This window comes from Larus michahellis, chromosome 1 (genome assembly GCF_964199755.1).
Source record: "Larus michahellis chromosome 1, bLarMic1.1, whole genome shotgun sequence".
NCBI classification, from domain to species: domain Eukaryota; kingdom Metazoa; phylum Chordata; class Aves; order Charadriiformes; family Laridae; genus Larus; species Larus michahellis.
Window position 1 is genome coordinate 99,333,582 of NC_133896.1, and position 21,623 is coordinate 99,355,204.

Sequence of the window (21,623 nt, forward strand, 5' to 3'; positions counted from 1 at the left end):
CTCCGGACATGAATCTACAATTCTACAAACACGCTTTTAAAAGGCCTAAGATTGTTCAAATATACACTTGAGGCAGCGGTGTTCTGTGTTGAGTCAAGGGCAGCACGCGGTGTTTAAAGCTAGTAATGAAAACAGCAGGGTTTTTACGGCTGCGCCAAACTGTGCGGGGAAGTGCTGTGAAATGGGATCGAGGACCCAGCCAGGCTTTGTTAAGAGCAGTATATGAGTCGCTTTTAAACCACCCCTTGGACCCGGGGCGCCGCCCGCCTGGCGGGGGGCGGGGAGAGTGGGGGCGGCCACGGGGGCGACTACATTTCCCAGCAGCCTCCGCGGCGGGCCCCGCACGCATGCGCTCGGGCGCGCCGCCTGGCCCTATAAGGGCGGAGCCGGGGTCGCGCGGGGATGCAGGCGGCGCGCGGAGCCATGGCCAGTGAGTGGCGGCGCGGGCGGAGCAACGGTTACTTCGAACGGTCACTTCCTCTCGTACCCCTCCTCATCATCATCCTCCTCTCGCTCCCTCCCTCCCTCCCTCCCTTCTCCGGGGACGCGGGGAAAAGGGCAGACATGGGGTAGAACCTGCCCCTCCAGCGGAGCTCCGGACTTCCGCCCCGGGGCCTCAGGAGAAGCTTCCCCGCTCGTCCCGGGGCATTGCGCGGAGTCACCGGCTCCCCCTCAGCCGCTGCCGGCCCCTCGCTGTCCCCAGTGGGGGCCTTACACTCTTGTCTGACCGTGGGGACGGGCCGTGGGCTGGCTTCTGCCCCGGCCAGTGTCCGCGCCGCCCCCCCCCCGCCCCGCCCCAGGTCCCCAGTCCTGTTCGGGACCGGCAAGGCCTCAGTCCTGGGTGCCGTCTCCGAGCCTTCGAAGGGGTGTGAAATAATGGAGCTGCTAGAGGGAGCTGCCGTGGGCACTCCCGCTTTGCCACAGGCTGGTAGAAGCCGCTTGCTATGCATCTCTGGGTACTGCTGCAGTGGTCGGCTTGTCAAGAAATTTGAGCTGAACAAACCAGATGTGCTTAGTTCCTGATGTTTTCCAAAAAAAAAAAAAAAAAACCACCAAGTTTTGCAGTGGTGTGAACACAAACCATTGTTTGACTCCGATACACTTTTATCTTGGTGTGGTTTGCATCGTTAGAGGCTTATCCTAAGAATTGCTTCTGAAGAAGTTTTTGAGGCAGATTAGCAAGGCTGGAAGAAGAGATCTCGGGCCTCTACAGCACTGTTCCACATTTCTCTGTATTTCTGTTACTTCTACATCTCAGTGTTTTTAAACAAAATTGTGGGTACATGTACTCTGTTGTGACTGAGCTTTTGTTTTGATTTTTAACGAACTCCAAACCTGTGGCGTATGGAAAATAAGATTAATGGTGTCCTCGTGTTTTAAACATTATGGGAAGAAAGTTAGTTAAATTTTCCCCTAGTAGATACTTTTTTGGTTTTATTGCAAAAGTGAATTTATGCTGAAATGCAAATCTCTAAGTGTCCAATTTCTCTGAGGTGAAACACATTCCACAAATGTGGTAAAGTTTTAGACACATTCCTGGTATGGTTATCTAGGCGGGTCTGGAAGCTAACTATGGTTACTTCAGTTCAAAATCTCAGTGCAGCTTTTTTTACTTAATAAACCAAATATTAAGAGTATCTCACATGAAGAGGGGTGAAGGGAACATTAATCATTTGCTTAACCTCTAGAAACTATTGGCTTGGCTACTGAAATAAGAACTAAAGTAGGAAGATAGATGTTCTGCCTGACTGTTCCTGATCTGATCTTATCTTCACTTGAATCAGTTCTTCCTGTTTCTGTGACCACTAAGGCTGTGTTGCCTGCAGCTTTTTCTTTATCCTATAGTGGTCTTTGACTGTATGAGGGACACTGATGATAACACTTGCAGTTGTCTCTTGGCTAGAAACCATATTGCAAAGAAACGATCAGGAAAGATATTACCTTTATTGTTTTTTTATAGCCATTTCCCAGGCCTGGTGTGATCTGAGAGATAAACAGAAACTATTCCCATATTTGGTGCTTTTGGTATTATCCAATCCTTTAGTTTGCTAGTGGCATTTTAGGACATGCAGTTGTCATCAGGTGACGGGTGCAACAAAAAGATAGGCTCACAAAGTGTGTAGCAAACTGGGAAGGAAGAAGCAGGTCTGGGTGACCAGTGGTCTCCCTTTCTGTCACACAGTATGTTCTGTTAGAACCTGGGCTGGGTATTGTCTGGGCTGAGTGTTACTAGCATGTGAACTGTGTGATCTTTGACCTGAGCAGAGTGATGATGATGATGTACAGTTCCCATTAGCAAGCCTAGGTTTGAATGTTCTCCCTGTGTTAAGAGACTGTTTCCAGAGTCATAGACAGACTGCAAAATGAGTTGGAAGAGGTTCGTGTATGTGTTAATGTGTAAGCAAATTTATTTTGTTAAATGCTCATTAGTGAATTCAAATTTTGAGGCGTGTTTCCTGGGGGAATTCTGCTGACTAATTTTTTCTTTTCTGCCGTTAGACTTCCGTCTGGCTCTTATTCAGCTTCATGTATCTGCTGTTAAATCAGATAACGTTCAACGAGCCTGTGGACTGGTGAGAGAAGCATCAGCTAAAGGAGCAAAAGTTGTGGCTCTACCTGTGAGTAAAGATCATGGTCTACTCAGCACCTACACCTCAAACCCTTGGAAACCTCTTTCTAGTGTTACTAATGCATTATACATTCCTGTTTCTCTCTGGATAGCTTAGATGCTGTATGAGGCTGCAAAATAGGAAAAAAAACCAGGGGTTCTGTCTAGCAGCACACTTAAGAAAGGGGAAAACAAGAAGCAAGAAAAAAAAAAGCAGATTGTCTTTTCTGTGGTATAAGATCCTGGTTAAGTTTTTGCTGGTTTAAATCCCAGGCAGTTCCATCACTGCTAAGTTCTGAATTCACAAAAGTGACACTGCAGAAGCCTTCTGTACTAGAATTGTAGGAAAAGGTGCTTTTCAGCTAAAGAGTGTTGATATGAAGATGAAAGAAAACAGGTATACCGTGACTCTCTTTGCCATAATCATTCCAGATGAGATAGTAGATGAAAAACAAAATAGACTTAAGACATTTCCAGCAGGTCATTTGTGGCTGAATTATGATTATAACACAGTTCTCTTGTGACTGCGTTGTGTGGCAACATAAAGCCACTTTAAGTTACTGACCATTTCTGATTTACGTTTGATTTTGATCTTCAGCCGTGATTACCATGCTGAATTTTCACACAGATGAGTGTGCTGGCAGCGAGGTGACCTTCCTAGTGCAGCTTTGAGCTTTTTTCCTCTCTTCCTGGGGCTTCTTGTGTTACCCCTGTGCCATGCAGCTCCTGACTTAGGAGTGCAAAGTTCTCTGGGTGAACTTTTGTTGTGAATGTTTTACACACAGAATGTTTTCCCTCCTGCTGTCACAGGCAAAGTATTAAGCAACCTTCCCAGCTCCTCTGCGCTAACACAGCTCTTGCGTTGCAAATGTGACCTTTGATTATTCTGTCTGGGCCTCCTACATTGAGATTATCTATTATTTGCTAGTTTCATCAAGTGTACAAACATTGGGTTTTCCAGACATATTTAGTTGAGATACTCACTTTACCAATGATAATTTATGCCTTTGGAGTAAAACTTGTCAAACAAAGGCAAGGTTTTTCACAGACTTTTGGGAGGTAAATTTTGTACTGGCATTAGGACATGGGCATGAAATATTCTCTTCCCTCCACTTTTTCTTTTTTTAAACTCACGCTACATAAAGAACAGAAGTAACCTGCACTGACAATATAATCTGCACCTCTGCGGAGGCATATGGCAGTTTTCTTGTGACATGTTTGTCTTGATGCGTTAAACTTTTTTCATTTCTGAACCAGGAAAAATTTGGGAGAGAAAAACAATTTGTAATGTTTATGGATAAAAAATAAAACCAGAATCCATTTGAATCTGGAACTTGATAGAAAGCAATCCAATGATCTGTTACTGTATTCTTACCACTTTGAAGAGCGCAGGACTAGGTGATCTGTGCAGACAGGCTGCAGTTTTGTTCCAGCATCAATTTATGAACAGCCCCATGCACTGTTACCGCAAACTTGTGCAGAGCTCTGCCTCATCTCTTGAGCCCGTGGTTTCAGTACTACCCGCACTGACACTGCAATTGGCAAGATGAAGGTGGAGGCAGCTGGGGCATTGCTTTCATTTCCTGGAAGTTCGGTCCAGCTTTCAAAAGCCTGGGAAGGTCATTTGACAGCCTGCAAAGACTTCTCTCCCTGCCTCTTCCATCTACAAATTCTGCTGTGGGTTAGCTGGCACCTGCTGTCCCAGTGTCTGTATATGGGGCAAAAGCATCCATCCAGTTTTGATTCAGTTATTCCAGTTCAGTAGAATCTAATACAGTTGTTAAGAAGTTTGCTTGAGCAGCTAAGGCATAAATGCTTATTGTGCTATTCAGAGCTTGATTATTTTTTTTTCTTTGGGGGATCTTGTTACAGCTTCCAGCAAGGAAAGGTAACAATCAAGGCGGATGCTTGGGCATCTTGGAATCACTTGCTGAAGAGTAGGTGCTGGTACTGTTTGATAGCCTATCTGTGCTCTTCAGCTGCACTCCTTTAAGGGGACAAAAAAAGCGGTGGGAGGATGTCTCACAGCCTCACAGAGCTGGCAAATGTAACTCAGAGTTCTGGGTATCTTGGGCATCTCAAATACCACTAGCCACCTAGTTTAGGCATCTAAACTGCTCTGTTGATCTTGCTGTCTAAAGATTACATGCCTGATTCTGAGAGATAGCAAATCTTTAACTGGAGCCTAGGACAGGAGACACTGTTCAGTTGTGAGGAAATGGTGTTTAAAGGATGGTTTTAGCAAAAGAATAAGTGATTTTGAGAAACGCATGCTTTTGCAAAGGTTCTTTTGAAAATTAAGAAATCGTGGGCTGTGGCCAAGCACAAGCATTTCACAGTTTTGAGAGGATCTGTTTGACTTGTAACTTGTCAAATGAGCTAGGTAGGACTTGGTTTCTTGTTCTGATGAGAACATCCCTTGTGATCTTGCTAAGTCTAGACCGATAAATGTGTTAGCCTTGTTACTTGCAGCTTGCATGATACTCCTGGCTTGTGTTCTGTTTGGCGTGCGTTCACACCGACACACACACTGCATTTTCTATAATTAAGGTCTCTCTGGCCTCCTGATGTTTTCTGATTTGCTTATTGAGCTCCTGTAAACTAAACTCCTGTAACTAAAGATTGTATGAGAACATTGTTTGATAGAGACGAGTTTGAAAGGTCAAGTACATTTCCTTGCAGTGGTGTTGGTGGATTTTAACATTTCCTTTTCCAAATTCTAGGAATGCTTTAATTCTCCATATGGAACCCAATACTTTAAGGAGTATGCAGAGAAGATCCCTGGGGAATCAACACAAAAGCTCTCAGAAGTTGCAAGGGAGTGCAGCATATATCTCATTGGAGGTAGTTTACTCTTAGTGAGCATCTCATTGAGGGTAAAGTGGGCAGTGTCTATCAGTGCCATTGGATCAAAATTCCATGTAACACAATGGGGGAAACCTTTGTTCTTGCCTTTACAAAGGATCCATTCCAGAAGAGGATGGTGGAAAGCTGTATAATACATGTACTGTCTTTGGGCCTGATGGTGCAATGTTGGCAAAGCATAGGAAGGTAAGATGGCAGAATATTGTTATTAAGTATCCTTTGTTTTGCAAATCTACTTGTTAGATCGGGATATCTAGCTATTTTGCAGGGATTCTTTCCGTGAGGAAGATATAGAGCCATACTACAAAGTAATTGTTATATTTTTAGCTATTTTTAACTACTCTCTATTACTGAATGGGAGGATAGGGCATTCTATTCAGTAAGCGATATAAAGATTTGATATGTGCATCACTTGGGTCACACAGATTGTATGTGTTTTTAAAATGGCCAGTCCTTTTTGGTTTGTTTTTTAGACATGGATATTTCTGTAAAGAAGAAAACCGCTTTAAATTATCTTTAGGAGATCTCACAATCTTACATGGTGGTTAGTTGCGATCCTGACAAAAAAGCAGTCTAGATAATGATAACTAGAAATCACACGCCTAATAGAAAGAGGCTCAAATACCAAGCAGATAAATTGTTATTAATTGTTATTATTCATACCATAATTACAGGTTCATTTGTTTGACATTAATATTCCTGGGAAGATACAGTTCAAAGAGTCTGAAACATTGAGTCCAGGGAATAGCTTCTCCATGTTTGATACTCGTGAGTATAAGACAAGGTGTCCCTTTAAGGAGCTCTACCACAATAACACTACAGTTGTTCTGGAGTTCCCTTCCCCCTTCTCCTCCCCTCAATGGATCTTTAGACTATCAGATTTATATTAGGCATTTGACAACCATGGCACATATAGGTTTAAGTTTGTTCCAAGTGCGTGGGTCACTTCTGAAACTTTTTAAAAGACAATGTGATTGCAAAAGGACAGAGGAGTAGAAAGGGTTGAAGCATACAGCATGGCACTTCCCTTAATAAATAGTGGTTCTGTTGATTTGTTAAAGAGAAGTTACTGTATATTTTTTATGGCAGTTACATCTTTAAAATGGTTCTTACAGAAATGGTTTGGAAAAAGAATGTCTGTAGCAAACAGCTACGTTGGCACATTGTTTCATGTCAGGATGATATAATAATGGATATAACAACTGTAAATCCCATTCCAACGTTCTTGAACCAAACACATCAGATAAAAAAGCAAGACACCTACTCCCCTTACCATCCCCAGTGTTCAAAAAGTAACACCACCTGTTTACTGAGCTTTCTGAAGAATCTCATATCCCCTGGTCACTTTTTCCGTCTTGCAGTGTGCGTGCTGGAAAAAAGTACATGTATTTTCTTTAGTCCATGAAGAGCAGTGAGTGCATTCTTTTCTTGAAAATAAAATAATTGAAAAACCCGCAGCTAAATCAGAGAGGAATACATTACACAAAGAACTGCTGTAACAGGATTTTGTGTAAATGGCTGTTTTTTAAAGTGTAGATAGGACTGTTGCTCACAGTCTTCCCCTCATCATGAAGCATGAATTCTCCCCCACAAATAGCCAAGGCTTGTTACAGAGAAGGATACACATTTAAATATCGTTCCTCTTGTTACTGTGAGACACATAAAATAACAGCTGGCAGGATGGCTGCAGGGTGTCTTATGATTGCTTTTTTGTACTTGTGATAGCGATTTGACTGTTGTCTCTTGTGTTTTGAGAACAGCATACTGTAAAGTGGGCCTGGGCATCTGCTACGATATCAGATTTGCTGAGATGGCTCAAGTCTACGGGCAGAAAGGTGAGGCTGGGTCACCCAATGGAGCATGGTTAGCACTGAGGTCTGAACTATGCGGGGCTGTTTCAGGGTGGTACATACTGGGCAACCTGCGTGATCCAGCACTCTTACCCTTGCCCAGTAACACAACATGCCTCTTGTGGCCAAGACTGTGATTCAAATGAGTGTCTGTTCTCCTTGAGTAAAGTAACAATTGTTTCCTGCTACGCACGTTTGCTGATGGAGTGATGGGTTTATCCCGCACTTGGTAATGTATCACAGGGCTTCGCTGACATAAGTAATCACCCATATTGTGCATGGACAGGCTCCATTTAGTTCCATTTTGGGCAGAGGTCAGGAAGTACTGAAAGAATACTCGCCGTGAGTCTCAATGTGAAGGGCCACTCTAGGGTTAAACAGTCTTCCCCTTAATGATGGTTGGGTTCTAATTTTCTCTTAACAAAGGTTGCCAGCTGCTGATATATCCAGGGGCTTTTAACATGACAACAGGACCAGCTCATTGGGAGCTGCTGCAAAGGGGACGGTAAGAACAAAGTAACAGCTTATCCTCCTGTTCCAGAGGGAGATTTAGCATGTGGAACTGAGCTGTTGTGTTCCAAACGACACTATGCATCAGAAGTGGTGCTGCAGGGCCACTCTGCCCTTGGAGCCTTGCTTGGTACACCAAAATGATTCTATTGTCAAGAAGAAAAGCAGGAAATGCTTATCCTTCACTCCTGCCAGCCCCTCCGCAGTAATGCCCTCTCAAGGACCCTTTTCCCTGTAAGCACCCTTCACACGAACTTGTAGATAGAAGAGCCAATTACCATTTGAGAACTGCTCTAATTACAGATAGAAATAGACCCTGAGATTCCTGAATGCAGTGTTATTTATTCATTTGGTCAGCTTCAATCAACCTTGCTGCATACTGAGTGAACATGTAATTCATTCTACCCACTAACTCTGGAGCAGGTGCTAGAGACTTCTCTTTCCAGGCTCTGCTTTCTCTGATCGTCATATCATTTACAATTTTGGCTAGTCCTTGGGACAATATATAGCTTGCCCTTCAGAGTGAATTCTTTCCCTTCTGCTTAGTTAATTGTTGGTATAAAAAAAAATTCTATTAACTTTCCCCTTCCCTCATCTTTCTTTGAACACAGAGCTGTTGATAATCAAGTCTACGTAGCTACTGTATCTCCTGCTAGAGATGAGAAAGCATCCTATGTTGCCTGGGGACACAGCACTGTGGTAAATCCATGGTGAGTTCATTAAAAAAAAAAAAAACAACCACAAACCCCACCTTTTCTTGGTTAAAAAATATGTTTTACTTGACAGTCACATTTCAGTCCCACATTTCCATCTACTCTTAAAAATGTCATAAGTTCTTGGTAAAAAGCACCTGAGACTTAAGCCTACATTCTCAAAATCATCCCTTAAAACTGTCTGACTGAAAAACAAGAAAGAAACTACAGCTAGTTTAACAGTATGTTTTCTTTTTGGTAGTGAAGAAGCTACTTAGTCCTAATATTTAGCATTAGTTAAGCTTCTGATGTTTTCAACTTGTCCCTGGAGTTCAGTCCATTACATACTATGCATTATGGACTCTGTGCCAAGCTGAACCATCTTAAACAGCTTACACAAAACTATTTCCTTTCCTCAAAGAACAACACTGCTTTGAATAAGAAGGAACAAGAATGTCTTCAGCTAGATAAGAGACATGTTCTGACTTAAGCAGAAGTCAGGCAGGTGCACAGGAGGTAAGAGTGACCAAACCTTCAGGCAGTGATTTTTTTCTTTCAAATAAATCTACTGATAGTTCTCTTCCAGATGATTGCAAAGTAAGAAAAGCTTTATCCATGTCTTGAGCTTTTAACTTCATACGATGAAAGTGGTGACAGAACACCTAGTGGGAGACATGATAAATAATGTTAGGTAGCTCATACAGCGTAAAAGTATACTCCTATTAAAAGCCAGGAGGATCTGAAAGGTGAAGGTGTTAGTTTTTGCCCTATATGGCTGTCCCTGAAGTTGTTTCGTCCCCCCAAGGTATACTGCATGCTCACAGGCATTGGTTCTCATAGTTGCTCTTACCGTGATTCTTGATCTTCCTTATGTTAAGTATGTGTATGTCACACATAAAGCGTGCCTCATATAAAGCTTGGAAGCCATTTCTGTCATGCCAGAGTTATGAATGATGACTCCATTTTTAGGACAGCCCTGTCTTTACAGCTGTAGACATCAAGGGTAGGAACTCCCTTTTGTACATACAGCAGCAACTGGACTGATGCCTTGAGACCTCTGTTAATGCTGTGAACAAATGTGCTTAATTTTGCAGGGGTGAAGTCATAGCCAAAGCTGGGGCTGAGGAAACAGTTATATACACAGATATAGGTAAGGGTAAAGTTGGTTGGGTTTTTTTTTTCCTCCCCCTGCTTTTTTTCTTCAGTACAGGTCATGAGACTAAGGAGAGATTTTTAAGTCTGTGGGCTTGCACAGGCAATTACAGATGATGCAGTGTTCCCATTCCTTCTCTGCCTTTGCTAGATTAAAGCAAGAACAAGCAGCGCTTGACTATACTCTTCCAGTTTCCTTACTTATTGGGAAGCTGCCACCTTAGCAAAGAGCAAAGTCGAGGCTTCCTTCAGCCCTGGCTGCCCAGTTGCAGTGCGCTGCAGCCCCATTCTCCATGGAAGCTGCTCTCTTCCATGGCTTACCTCAGAGCAAGTCAGGAGTGTTCCTTTATGACTGCTGTTCTAATAGCTCTTTCTTCCCCTTCTGTAGATCTGAAGAAGCTTGCAGAAATACGTCAACAAATTCCTATTTTGAGCCAGAAGCGTTGTGATCTCTATGGCATAGAGATGAAAAAGTGAAGCTGGGTGAATAAGGAAGGTTCAGTTGACACAATGGCTGCTCCTTTCACCTTCAGAAGAATTCCCTTACTAGTTGCTCCACCATCTACTGCTAAATGTGCCAGTTAATTAAAAAAAAAAACAACACACACACACCCCCCCAACAAAACAAATCCCAAGTTGGTGGTGTAATTCTAAAATTGATTCAAATACAGTTTTTATATCTCCTCATATGCTTTAGTATTTTATAGTATTTTACAGATAGGATAAAGATGGAGGTGAAATCAGTTCAACACAGTAGTAGTTAACATCATTGCTTTTTATGCATCACAATGTTTTTGTTACCTTCTTGGGGCTTTTTTGTAGAACATAGAAATGGGAACCTTGTTCTCTCTGGAAATCTTCTGATGTCAGCTTTGGTATTGTGAATTTTCAGTGAATTATGAGGTAATCTAGAAACACGATTCTTCCATCTCTGTCCTTCTTATGTCCTTGAATGCCCAACTTCTAACTTGGACATCTTAAAGTTCAACACACTAAGCAAAAAAGGATAAATTCTGCTCTGTACTACTTGGGGACAAGGCAAGAAGCTGCCAGACAGAACTACTGCTATAGAAGAATCTGTAACAGGTTTTGGTTCACATGTCCTGCTGGGAATATGTACGTATTAAATTCTCTTTACTGCAATTCCTGTTTATTGCTGAGGTGATGCAGGTTACTGTTGCGTTAAAGGAATTTGTATGTCACCACACCTTTGCTCTACATCCTGCTTCCTTAATGTAATGTCTGAATGGGCTTTAATTCTGCTGCCTGGTCCTCTTCACCCAAAAAGGCTGAGGGGAGTCACTCAAAAGGGTTAGAAAACTTGTGCACCATTTGTTTCTGCCCAAAGTCTTCCAGACGACAGGGACTAGAATTGCTCAGTGTTTAAATGCATTATTGCTACTGGAGGCCAACTCCCATCAGCTGCATGGGAAATACTCCTTACTTCATTGCTCATGATGAAGAAACTAACAAACTGATTATTAATCATGCCACTCAGTGGCATTATCTATTCCAGCAGGCCTTTCTTGGTCTGTACTTTTCCCCGCATTTTGGTGCGCATACTGTACTGGAACTCTTAAGAAACAAGCCACAGAGCATAAGGTGAAATGAAGATTTATTTGTTGAAAAATAAATATAAAAAAAATTAACAATTTACCATTTGAGTCAAGTCTCCTGCATTAGATTAATGCCTCCCACATACTCAACAATTGGCATCCAAGATGGCCATCACTGGGCTCCAACTTCTAAATCATAGAAACTATTATACATCCATTCTTCTAAACTACTCCATCTGTCTTTCCCTCTCCTCTCTACACTAGTTTAACATGCAGCAGAGCAGGAACTAAATACTACCTTTGGAGGATTAAAGTAGAGCAGGATTCTCAAGGGCTGACCACTTAATTTTAAAAACACAAAGTGCAGTCTGCAACAGACAACGGAATCCGTGGCCTGGGCCCTCTGCCCCTGGAATCCCAAATGGAGAGAAGGGATGAAAATCTGTAGCGAGTGACTTTGGTGAACCCGGCTGAAGAGGTGACACCAGCTCAGTCCTCTTCAGTCTGTCAGGGCAACATCTAAGCACCTTGTTTTAGTGGGATGATTTAGGGGTCACCAGTGCAATCCACTCTGAAGTGATACAAATGGGACTCTGAATTTTTGGGCATTTCAGTGCAAAAAGTACACAATCAGTTCTCAGCTAGGTAATGCTTAAAGCAGTCAATACTCAATCTCTGTGTTGGTAGAAAACAGGCACTTAAAGTATCCGTATTATACATATGCACCAGTATTCTGCAAGTATAGAAAACCAGCCACTAAACAGCTCTGAACTAGCGCCAGAATTTCAGCCTGCCAGAGTTTAAATTCTTTTAAAAGAAATGGCAGAAAACACAGTAATGCCTGTTGTATGGGGCAGTGTTATTACCCCTGCGGCTGGGGAGCCTGGTTAAAGCTGCGTCTAAGCTGCTCTTAATAGTTCCAGAATAAGTTACAGTACAACTCTTTAGTATATGTTAGTTCCCTCTTCCTTTTCCATCTGCAATTAGATCCTAGATTCAAGTCACAATTGCTAATCTCCATTCCAGCAAACTTGTCTCTAACATGAACAACTAGGATTTTACATGATCAGAATTAAGATGCAAGACAACTACGTGTGCAAGCGACTTCACAGAATCTCTAGGATACACCAGTTTTATCCAACTCTTTAGTACTAGCTTCTTATGTTATTTCAACAATTTATATTTTTTTTTAAATAGCAGTAATACTTGGTTCACTTCAGCTGTTGATCCCTACTAAAGAAAGCTTTTCTCAAAGTTCACATGCACGCTATATCAGCCCTTTAAAAAGAAAATCCCCTTCACTAAAGGGATCCACTCGCATATGCACATTAGCAGGGTGTCAACTACTCAGATTCCCAGCTTTCCTGGCTGGATTTCTGTCCCCTGTAGTCTCCAGCTCTCAAGATCATACCTCTGTAGGTGAGGGAAGCCATCAGATATAAGACTTGTTAATTACATGTCTCTTCACTTTTTCTTAAAAGTTGAAGTGAGAGAAGATGACAGGGAGTCAGTCATTATTAGTTCTTCCTCAAATAAGCACAGAGAGCACCACTGCAGAGAACACTTTCATCAAAACCTGTTGTTATACATGTCAGAGAGAGATACTTGAAGGTAATATTTATTTTTTTTCAGTTTACAGGTGATACATCATTTACAAAAAAAAAAAAAAAATTACAGACAATGCATCCTTTCAGTGCAGTTTCAAACTAGTTCAAGAACAGGCAAAAGTCTGTGATGATTTGGAATGCTAGTATTTGACAGCACATGCTTTTTTCCCTTAATTGATTGGGTGGGGTAAGGAATGGGGTACAGGGAGGGTGAAGAGGAGAAAATGCCAATGTAAATAAGGCCATGCGAATAAAAACTCCTCGGGAGAACAGGACACATCAGCCAGTCCGGCATGTTTTTGTTCTCAGGTAATTGATGCAGAGACTGGAAGTTCCAGAAGACGTTTGACACTTGTTATGTGCAGTGCCCTTAGAAGCTGCCAGTACCTTCCAATGCCTTCAGTTCTACACGAACGCTATGATTTCAGATCACCTACTGAGCTAGCTAAAATAGAACCATTAGAGCTCTGTGTCTACTCTCCACCACTTGAATTCTCAACTGTAGTTGCTGGGAGAAAGGAAGGTCAAGTTGAAAATACAAGCTGCTGCTAGAAGGTGGCACAACTAGAGAACAAGACGGTTTGACCACAGCACAGTTAATTTCTTTAAGAGATGAAATACATTAGACAATTCAGCACAAGCAAATCTATGATTTCAGGATGGGAAGAAGCCCAAATTAGTGTATGGTAAATTAAGCTACATCAGTTAAGTATTTGCATGAGGTTTATCCAGCCACATGAATCCAGGGAGAGGCAAGATGGACTGACTAAAGCAAGACAGCCCTCTGAGAAGTTCCGAGCTAGAGGAAGACAGTTGATATTAGTATTTAATAACTTGCCAGTCTGCTATTTGCAGAACAGTTGCTTCCTTCCTACAGTATTTGTAATCTTGGACTAGACAGGGTCTAAAGAACAAGGAAACCATTACAGAGTCTAGATCCGTTATTTGAAGTTTTAGCCTATGCTTTGTTCCTTATCTCACTTAATCCTGCAAAGGGCTATTACAAGGAGCAGATCAGAACGCAGCAGCCCCTAGAGACTGAGGAGAATTTAGACTGTCTATTAGCAGTTACATTTAAGCAAGAGCATCAGATATTACAAAGATTATATGCAAGCATGACCTTACCTTGGCAGCTCTACTCCCAGCAGTGCTTTCTGTTCTTGAAAGCCCCTCTGAACCCTTCAGAACAATTTCCTGTGACATTCACGTAAGGACTGCTGCAGAGGAACACAGCCTTTCTTCCAGTAAAGCCTCCACTGAAGCAGTCTCGCCTGACCTCTTTCCCCAGCCAACCTGTGTACCAGCTCTCCTGCACAGTATGCCAGGGCTTTCCGGGGTAAAGATAAGGACTATCAAATTAATTTCCTAATAGCTGCCACAGGACTATTTCTAAGTACGTTATGCAGAGGGTGGGAGGGGCTTTAAGTGAAGATTGTGCATGCTTGCATATATTTACAGGGATTCTCTCCACATCTACTGACTTAAAAAAACCCCTCTATTATTAAACAGTTTGAAAATTAATTTTTTCCTTTTTGCAAAATTAAAATCAACCCTCAAGGATTAATTGCATATAAAAAAGAAACCTATTTTACAGCACTGACTAGTATTACCTTTAAAATCAACAGGAAAAAAACCCACATGCTGTAATATTCTTTGATAAAGCAAAAATCGCCCACAACATAGTCACCCCAAATGAACCAGTGTGAAGTTTTTATTTGCATGGCCAAAATATCTTCCTTTTGTTCCCCTGCAACTTTATTTCCCTTAAACACGCTTCAAGGTTTTCGCTGCAGAAGGAACAAGATGCAACACTGCATACTTCCTTGAACAACCACTCCCACAACACCTAAACATTTAACAGACGTAGCAAATGACAACACCACGAACGGGAAAAAACTAAGTTCCACCATTCAACATGGTCTGCAACAGCGTCTTTAGGGCTGGCTGAAGTGGGCAACTTCACTTTAGAAGGTCGTTTCCTCCTCATTTCTTTACAGTGTTGGTGGTTTCAATCCATACTTCTTTGCAACTTCTGTCTGGGCATAGGCAGCATCACAGAGTGAGTAGAGGTGGGCCATCTCCATTTCAGATTTGGCCAGGTTGATAGCTTTGTTGAACATTTCAATGGCTTTATCCAGATTACCTCTGAAATAAATCAAAATTAGTCCAATTAAGACTGGCAAAGCAATCTTCATCTCTACAGCATCTTTTTTTCCTTCAGGACTTACATTCTCCACTACTAACAGCTTAAATGGACTTCAGGAGGAACCACCACAAGAACTTGTGACGATGATGATGAGCAAACTGAGAGGAGTTGTTACCAAGCCTAAGCAACTAGGACAGCTGTTTAACAGCCTTCCTCCTGAGAGCCCCCACGGGTGGTAGTAAGGGGTAAAATATTCTCCACAGGGCACCAAGTTTACTGCAAAGATAATACTGGGACAATTAAATGAACTCTCATCTCCCTTGAAAAGAGTTTGTATACTTAAGAGGAAAACTAGCAAAGACAAGAGCTCACATTATTTAAATAGGAAATGCTTGCAAAATTTCTGATGGCAGCAGTTTAATCATCTGCCTTTTTGATGGGCTAGACACATAAAAAGAGACTCTACTATACTCTCAGCTACACCCCAAACTTTTGCCCAACTGTAACACAATATGCAGTTACAGAACAGTGTTAGTCTTTCCTCTCTACCCTGTGAGTGTGGAAACTGCAGTCATGTTGGCATTATTTGAAGGGGGGTGGGGACGGTACTGGGCTTGCTGGTGCGGTGCCAGGGCATAGTTGCTCAGCACTTGTGGGGGAGTGTGCCAGTACTTCTGAGAGCCAGAAGGCACACCACATCTCAAGAGTCAAAACTACACACACGACTCCCTCTCTGAAATGCTTATACACAATGCACGCAGCATGGGGAATAAGCAGGAAGAGCTGGAGATCTGTGTGCGGTTGCAGGGCCACGATCTCATTGCAATTACTGAGACGTGGTGGGACAGCTCACATGACTGGAATGCTGTCATGGATGGCTACGTTCTTTTCAGGAAAGACAGACCAGCGAGGCGTGGTGCTATGTGAGAGAGCATTTGGAATGCATCGAGCTCCCACTTGGGGTGGATGAAGAGAGGGTTGAGAGCTTATGGGTAAGGATTAAGGGGCAGGCAAATATGAGGGACACTGTTGTGGGTGTTTATTACAGGCCACCTGATCAGGATGGGGAAGCTGATGAGGCTTTCTACAGACAGCTGAAGGTAGCCTCGCAATCGCAGGCCTTGGTTCTAATGGGGGACTTCAATCACCCCAATATCTGCTGGGAGGACCACACAGCCAGGCATGCACAGTCCAGGAGGCTCCTCCAGTGCGTTGATGATAACTTTTTGACACAGGTGGTGCAGGAGGCAACAAGGAGAGGAGCACTTCTGGACCTGGTACTGACAAACACAGAGGGACTGGTGGAGGACATTAAGGTTGGGGGCAACCTAGGTTGTAGTGATCATGAAATGATAGAGTTCAGGATCATGGGAACTACGCACAAAACATCAAGAAGTAAAATTACAACCTTGTATTTCAGGAGGGCTAACTTTGACCTCTTCAAGAAACTGCTTGGAGAGATCCCGTGGGCTAGGGCTCTGGAAGGCAAAGAGGCTCAAGAAAGCTGGTTGGTATTCAAAGACCAATTCCTCCAAGCCCAGGATCGGTGCATCCCTAAGAGAAAGAAATCAGCGAAGGGACGCAGGAGACCTGCATGGTTGAGCAGGGAGCTTCTGAAAAAGCTCAAGTGGAAGAAGGAAGTCTACAGTAAGTGGAAGAATGAACTGACCCCTTGGGAGGGTTACAGGAATGCCACCAGAGCGTGCAGGGATGAGACGAGGGAAGCCAAGGCCGCCCTGGAATTAAACCTGGCAAGGGATGTCAAGCTCAACAAGAAGGGCTTCTACAAGTATATTGGAAGCAAAAGGAAGACCAGAGAAGTTGTGGGCCCACTGTTGAATGAGACAGGAGCCACGGTGACGGAGGATGCGGAGAAGACAGAGTTACTGAATGCCTTCTTTGCTTCGGTCTTTACTGCTCAGACCAGCCCTCAGGAGACCCAGGCTTTGGAGAAAGTAACAGGGAAAGAGGAAGACCGAGTTCCTTCCAAGTTGATCGAGTGAAGGATCAGTTAGGTCAATTAGATATTCACAAGTCCATGGGCCCTGATGGGATGCACCTGAGAGTGCTGAGGGAGCTGGCAGAAGTCATTGCTGGGCCACTCTCCATCATCTTTGAAAGGTCCTGGAGACCAGCCAAGCTGCTTGAGGACTGGGGGAAAGCCAATGTCACTCCAGTCTTCAAAAAAGGCAAGAAGGAGGACCCGGGGAACTACAGGCCGGTCAGCCTCACCTCCATCCCTGGAAAGATGATGGAACAGCTCGTTCTGGATGTCATCTCAAGGCATGTGGAGGAAAAGAAAGCTATCAGAAGTACTCAACATGGATTCACCAAGGGGAAATCATGTCTGACTAATCTGATAGCCTTCTATGATGGCATGACTGGATGGATAGATGAGGGGAGGATGGTAGATGTGGTCTACCTTGACTTAAGCAAGGCGTTCGACACAGTCTCCCACAGCATCCTCATAGGGAAGCTTAGGAAGAGTGGGTTAGATGAACGGACAGTAAGGTGGATAGATAACTGGTTGAAAGACAGAGCTCAGAGGGTAGTGATTAGGGGCTCAGAGTCTAGTTGGAGGTCAGTGACAAGTGGTGTTCCCCAGGGGTCAGTACTGGGTCCAGTCCTCTTCAATATATTCATCAATGACCTGGATGAGGGGATCGAGTGCACCCTCAGCAAGTTTGCTGATGACACAAAGCTGTGGGGGGTGGCTGACACACCGGAGGGCTGTGCCGCCATACAGAGAGACCTGGACAGGCTGGAGATTTGAGCAGAGAGGAACCTTATGAAATTCAACAAGGACAAGTGTAGGGTGCTGCACCTGGGGAGGAATAACCCCATGCACCAGTACAGGCTGGGGGCTGACCTGCGGGTGAGCACCTCAGTGGAAAGAGACCTGGGAGTCCTGGTGGACAACAAGGTGACCATGAGCCAGCAATGTTCCCTCGTGGCCAAGGCCAATGGCATCCTGGGGTGCCTCAAGAAGAGTGTGGCCAGCAGGTCCAGGGAGGTCATCCTCCCCCTCACTCTGCCTTGGTGAGGCCGCGCCTGGAGTACCGTGTCCAGTTCTGGGCTCCCCAGTTCAAGAAGGACAGGGAACTGCTAGAGAAGGTGCAGCAAAGGGCTACCAAGATGATGAGGGGACTGGAACACCTCTCTGATGAAGAAAGGCTGAGGGATTTGGGTATCTTCAGTCTGGAAAAAAGACGGCTGAGGGGGGACCTTATCAACGCTTATAAATACTTAAAGGGTGGGTGTCAGGAGGATGGGGCCAGGCTCTTTTCAGTGGTGCCCAGCGACAGGACAAGAGGTAACGGGCACAAACTTGAGCATAGGAAGTTCCACTTAAACATAAGGAGGAACTTCTTTACTTTGAGGGTGATGGAGCACTGGAACAGGCTGCCCAGAGAGGTGGTGGAGTCTCCAACTCTGGAGACATTCCAAACCCGCCTGGATGAGTTCCTGTGCAACCTGCTCTAAGATGACCCTGCTCTGGCAGGGGGGTTGGACTAGATGATCTCCAGAGGTCCCTTCCAACCCTATGATTCTATGATTAAACCCCAATGGTCAGGCTTCAGATTATAGCTCAGGATCCTCAGTACAAAAGGTCCAGTAAGGTATGTTTACTGGCTACATTAGATACACTAGTAATGATGTAATGATTAAGGAAGTAATTTCAAATGCAGAAGGGATGTATTTAAACACAGACAGACTCATCTGCATGCTGTCCAGTAAGTTAGAAATTGGCAAACATGGGAACTTATCGTATCATAAAGCAAAATTATGCCATAGAGAAAGGCAGGCCTTCCTTAAGAGTTACAGAAAATAAATCAGGATTTTGGGTAAGAGCTGACCTCGCACAGCACTGGGGAGAAGATCTTACAAAAAGCTTAAGATTCATGGGGAAATCCAAAGGACTGCTATAATTTCAAAAGTAACTAAGAACTCTGAAGACTGCAATTCAACATTACCTTTGCACTTCAATCGTTCCCATGGTTTCATATGCAAAATCACATTTGTTATCGATCTCAATGGCCTTGCTTATGAGTTCTAACCCTTTGTCTAAATCTTGCTTCCACTGGAGCTGAAGTAAACTGGAAGAAAAAGAGAAAATTTAGAACAAACTTCACATATTCCTCCCGTAACCAAGATCATGCAAGCCAAAAATAGATCCCAAATGTTTCTAATTCCTAATGCAAGGTCAACAGTAATTTCACTGCTCTTAAAAAATGTATATGTGAAAGTCATTTTCAATAAGCTATGTTAACAGTTTATGAGTCTAAAGACAAATTCCTCTCAAGACAACTTGCTACAAGTTGTTTTACAAAAGAGAAAATTTCAGCACCAAGCTTAAATTAAATGGGGCAAAAGTAAGAGTCATGTACTTCAAGTAGATACTCAATTAGGAATGAACACTAATAAAACTTTACTGAAACTTAATTTACAGTTCAGTCAAGAGAAACTATAGAAGTACATTTAACAGCACTAAGCTGTTTTCACATGGTTATTTCTCCTGGCTAAACTCCCAAATACAAACATTCAATTAGGGTTTATTCATCTAAACGTGCCTACTGCTCTTGACCAAAAAGATTGCAAACTCAATACATACCCTTTATGAACATATGTAGTGGCATTGTCTGGCTCAAGGTCAATGCATTTATCATACATTTCATCAGCCTTGCCAAACTGCTGTTGATCAGTTAGTGCCTGCATCAAAAGAGAAGCCTATATGTCAATACGCAACCAAAACATGTGCTCCGCACTAGGCTAGTTGTTGTAACACTAATTAAAACTATATTCATGATGTGAGATTGAATATAGCTATCTTATTGAAAGGCAGGCTAGGCACACCAGTTGCCAGAGTTAAGTTTCAGAATTGAGGCTTTGTAGAAGAAAGCTGCTAGGCTTTAAGTGCAAAAATTACTGATCACAGTACCGTCTGCAGTGGGAGATCCACAAGCAACATGGTAAGCATACTCCAAGTAAAAACTGCTCTAAGAACTCTGTACCTGCACATCTCAACTTCTTCCTTTTTCAAATATACTTCTTTCAAAAGAAGAAATGGATCCATACGGCCTACCTACTTAAAACCAGAACACCGCATGCTTCACACTAGAACCAGCAGTATGTTTTCTAGGAGAAAAAGTGACAGTCTCCCGTTTCAAGTGTACTCTGAAGATTTGTACTAAACTCTGCTTGACCAGTATATGGCATTTGTAGCAGAACAAAACTGTTACCCTAGTTCCATACATTTAACTCCCCAATTACCTAGAGAATCCCTGACGTCCATCAAGTGAGATGCCACACACATGCAGGAATTCAGGGGGAAGGTGTATGCCAGACCTCTGTCTCCTAATAACCACCACCCCTGACACTCATCACTTATATTCTTATCCCCCAATTCCTCTCTACCCCAAAACACTCATACCCATAAATTCAGGTAGCTTATTAAAGACAGCATGTGTTATCTCAGAACTTATTCTCAAAGATCTTCATATATTATTTGAAGAAATGTATGCTATCCAAGATAAAAGGTGCAAGAAAATACAACATTTTCTTTAAGACAGAGAAAAATGTACCTGAGCATAGAGTGCATAGCCTTCAGCACACTTCGGAAATTTTTTTATGACATCTTCAAAGCCTTTCATGGCTACTTGCACAGGCAAAGGATTATTTCCTGTATAAGCTTGGCGATACTATTCAAGACAGAAAAAGGAAAAAAAAGAAAAAGGAAAAAAAAATGAAACAACCGCACAAGGAAAAAAAAAAGCACCTCTTCAGACCTCCACCCACTTCCCCAAGACATGCATGCATCACAACAATTACAGCTTCCACAATACGACATGCCTGTATGTTCTACCAAATCTGTTCTTAGGAACCTACCATGTGTCCAAGTCTCTGGTAGAGTGGACTTGGAGAGGAGAAAGAAGGAAGCCATAAGGCCTGATAGTTACCAATAGCCTCCCTCTATTTCAAAAGCCTAGAAATTCCAAGCCTAGATTTCCTCCTTGTTCACACCATGCAAAGCTGTTCTCAGAAGATTCCTGCACACAGAGGCATTGTACTAGCTTGAAAGTTTGCTTTCAATTTATTGAAGACAATAATTTTCCACAACATTGAGAGTTTATTTAAATCAATTTTATGTGATAAAATTAGAGCAAAGATTTGCGTTCCTCTACCGCAAAACAGAAGTGATGACCTACTGTTTGAATAACAATCATTGCAAAATGAAAGTGGAAAACCTTTACTCCAACTGAAGAAACGTTTTCATTATTTCTTTACCTTATTATTAAAAGATATCAAGGTGTTTGTTGCCCTACTTTTCCAATAAATGGGAATAAAACAGAGAAACACAGTATGTTTTCAAGAGTTCTTTAAAAAGAAAAAGCACCCAGATAAACACCAGCATGTTACCTACCAAGGCGAAACATTTCTGTGCTTGAGCCAAGGCAGAATCGGGTCGCAATCGGATACATTCATCAAAGTCTTCCACAGCCTCTTCAATTTGGTCAAGCAGGATTTTCAGCTAGCCAGAATGAAAGAAAATCCTATCTCTGTATTTAATCCGTGCTTCAGATGCTTAAGTGATAATTCAGTTAGCATCAGTTACCCATATCATCTCCAGTTCAGTTTT

General features: G+C 42.8%; 3 protein-coding genes across 3 annotated transcripts in view; 2 read left to right on the top strand and 1 right to left on the bottom strand.

The window, feature by feature from the left end:
• Nucleotides 1-379: 379 nt before the first annotated feature.
• NIT2 (nitrilase family member 2) lies at nt 380-10,362 on the top strand. The gene is made up of 10 exons (XM_074595688.1): nt 380-430; nt 2,500-2,618; nt 5,332-5,452; nt 5,571-5,659; nt 6,148-6,241; nt 7,234-7,308; nt 7,750-7,828; nt 8,445-8,543; nt 9,620-9,675; nt 10,066-10,362. Exons 1-10 carry the CDS (start codon nt 403-405, stop codon nt 10,152-10,154), a joined length of 849 nt encoding a protein of 282 aa, XP_074451789.1. The 5' UTR covers nt 380-402; the 3' UTR covers nt 10,155-10,362.
• Nucleotides 10,363-11,275: 913 nt separating this feature from the next.
• Nucleotides 11,276-21,623, bottom strand: part of TOMM70 (translocase of outer mitochondrial membrane 70) — a 28,268-nt gene continuing 17,920 nt past the window's right edge. Inside the window, exons 8-12 of the mRNA XM_074595663.1 lie at nt 21,408-21,515; nt 20,569-20,685; nt 19,599-19,696; nt 18,961-19,083; nt 11,276-14,985 (exon numbers count right to left, since the gene is read on the bottom strand). Coding sequence (XP_074451764.1) covers nt 14,832-14,985; nt 18,961-19,083; nt 19,599-19,696; nt 20,569-20,685; nt 21,408-21,515 — 600 coding nt within the window. The 3' untranslated portion in view covers nt 11,276-14,831. The remainder of the gene's footprint in view (nt 14,986-18,960; nt 19,084-19,598; nt 19,697-20,568; nt 20,686-21,407; nt 21,516-21,623) is intronic.
• LOC141746694 (uncharacterized) lies at nt 15,181-17,110 on the top strand. The gene is made up of 2 exons (XM_074595675.1): nt 15,181-15,231; nt 16,035-17,110. Exon 2 carries the CDS (start codon nt 16,117-16,119, stop codon nt 16,987-16,989), a length of 873 nt encoding a protein of 290 aa, XP_074451776.1. The 5' UTR covers nt 15,181-15,231; nt 16,035-16,116; the 3' UTR covers nt 16,990-17,110.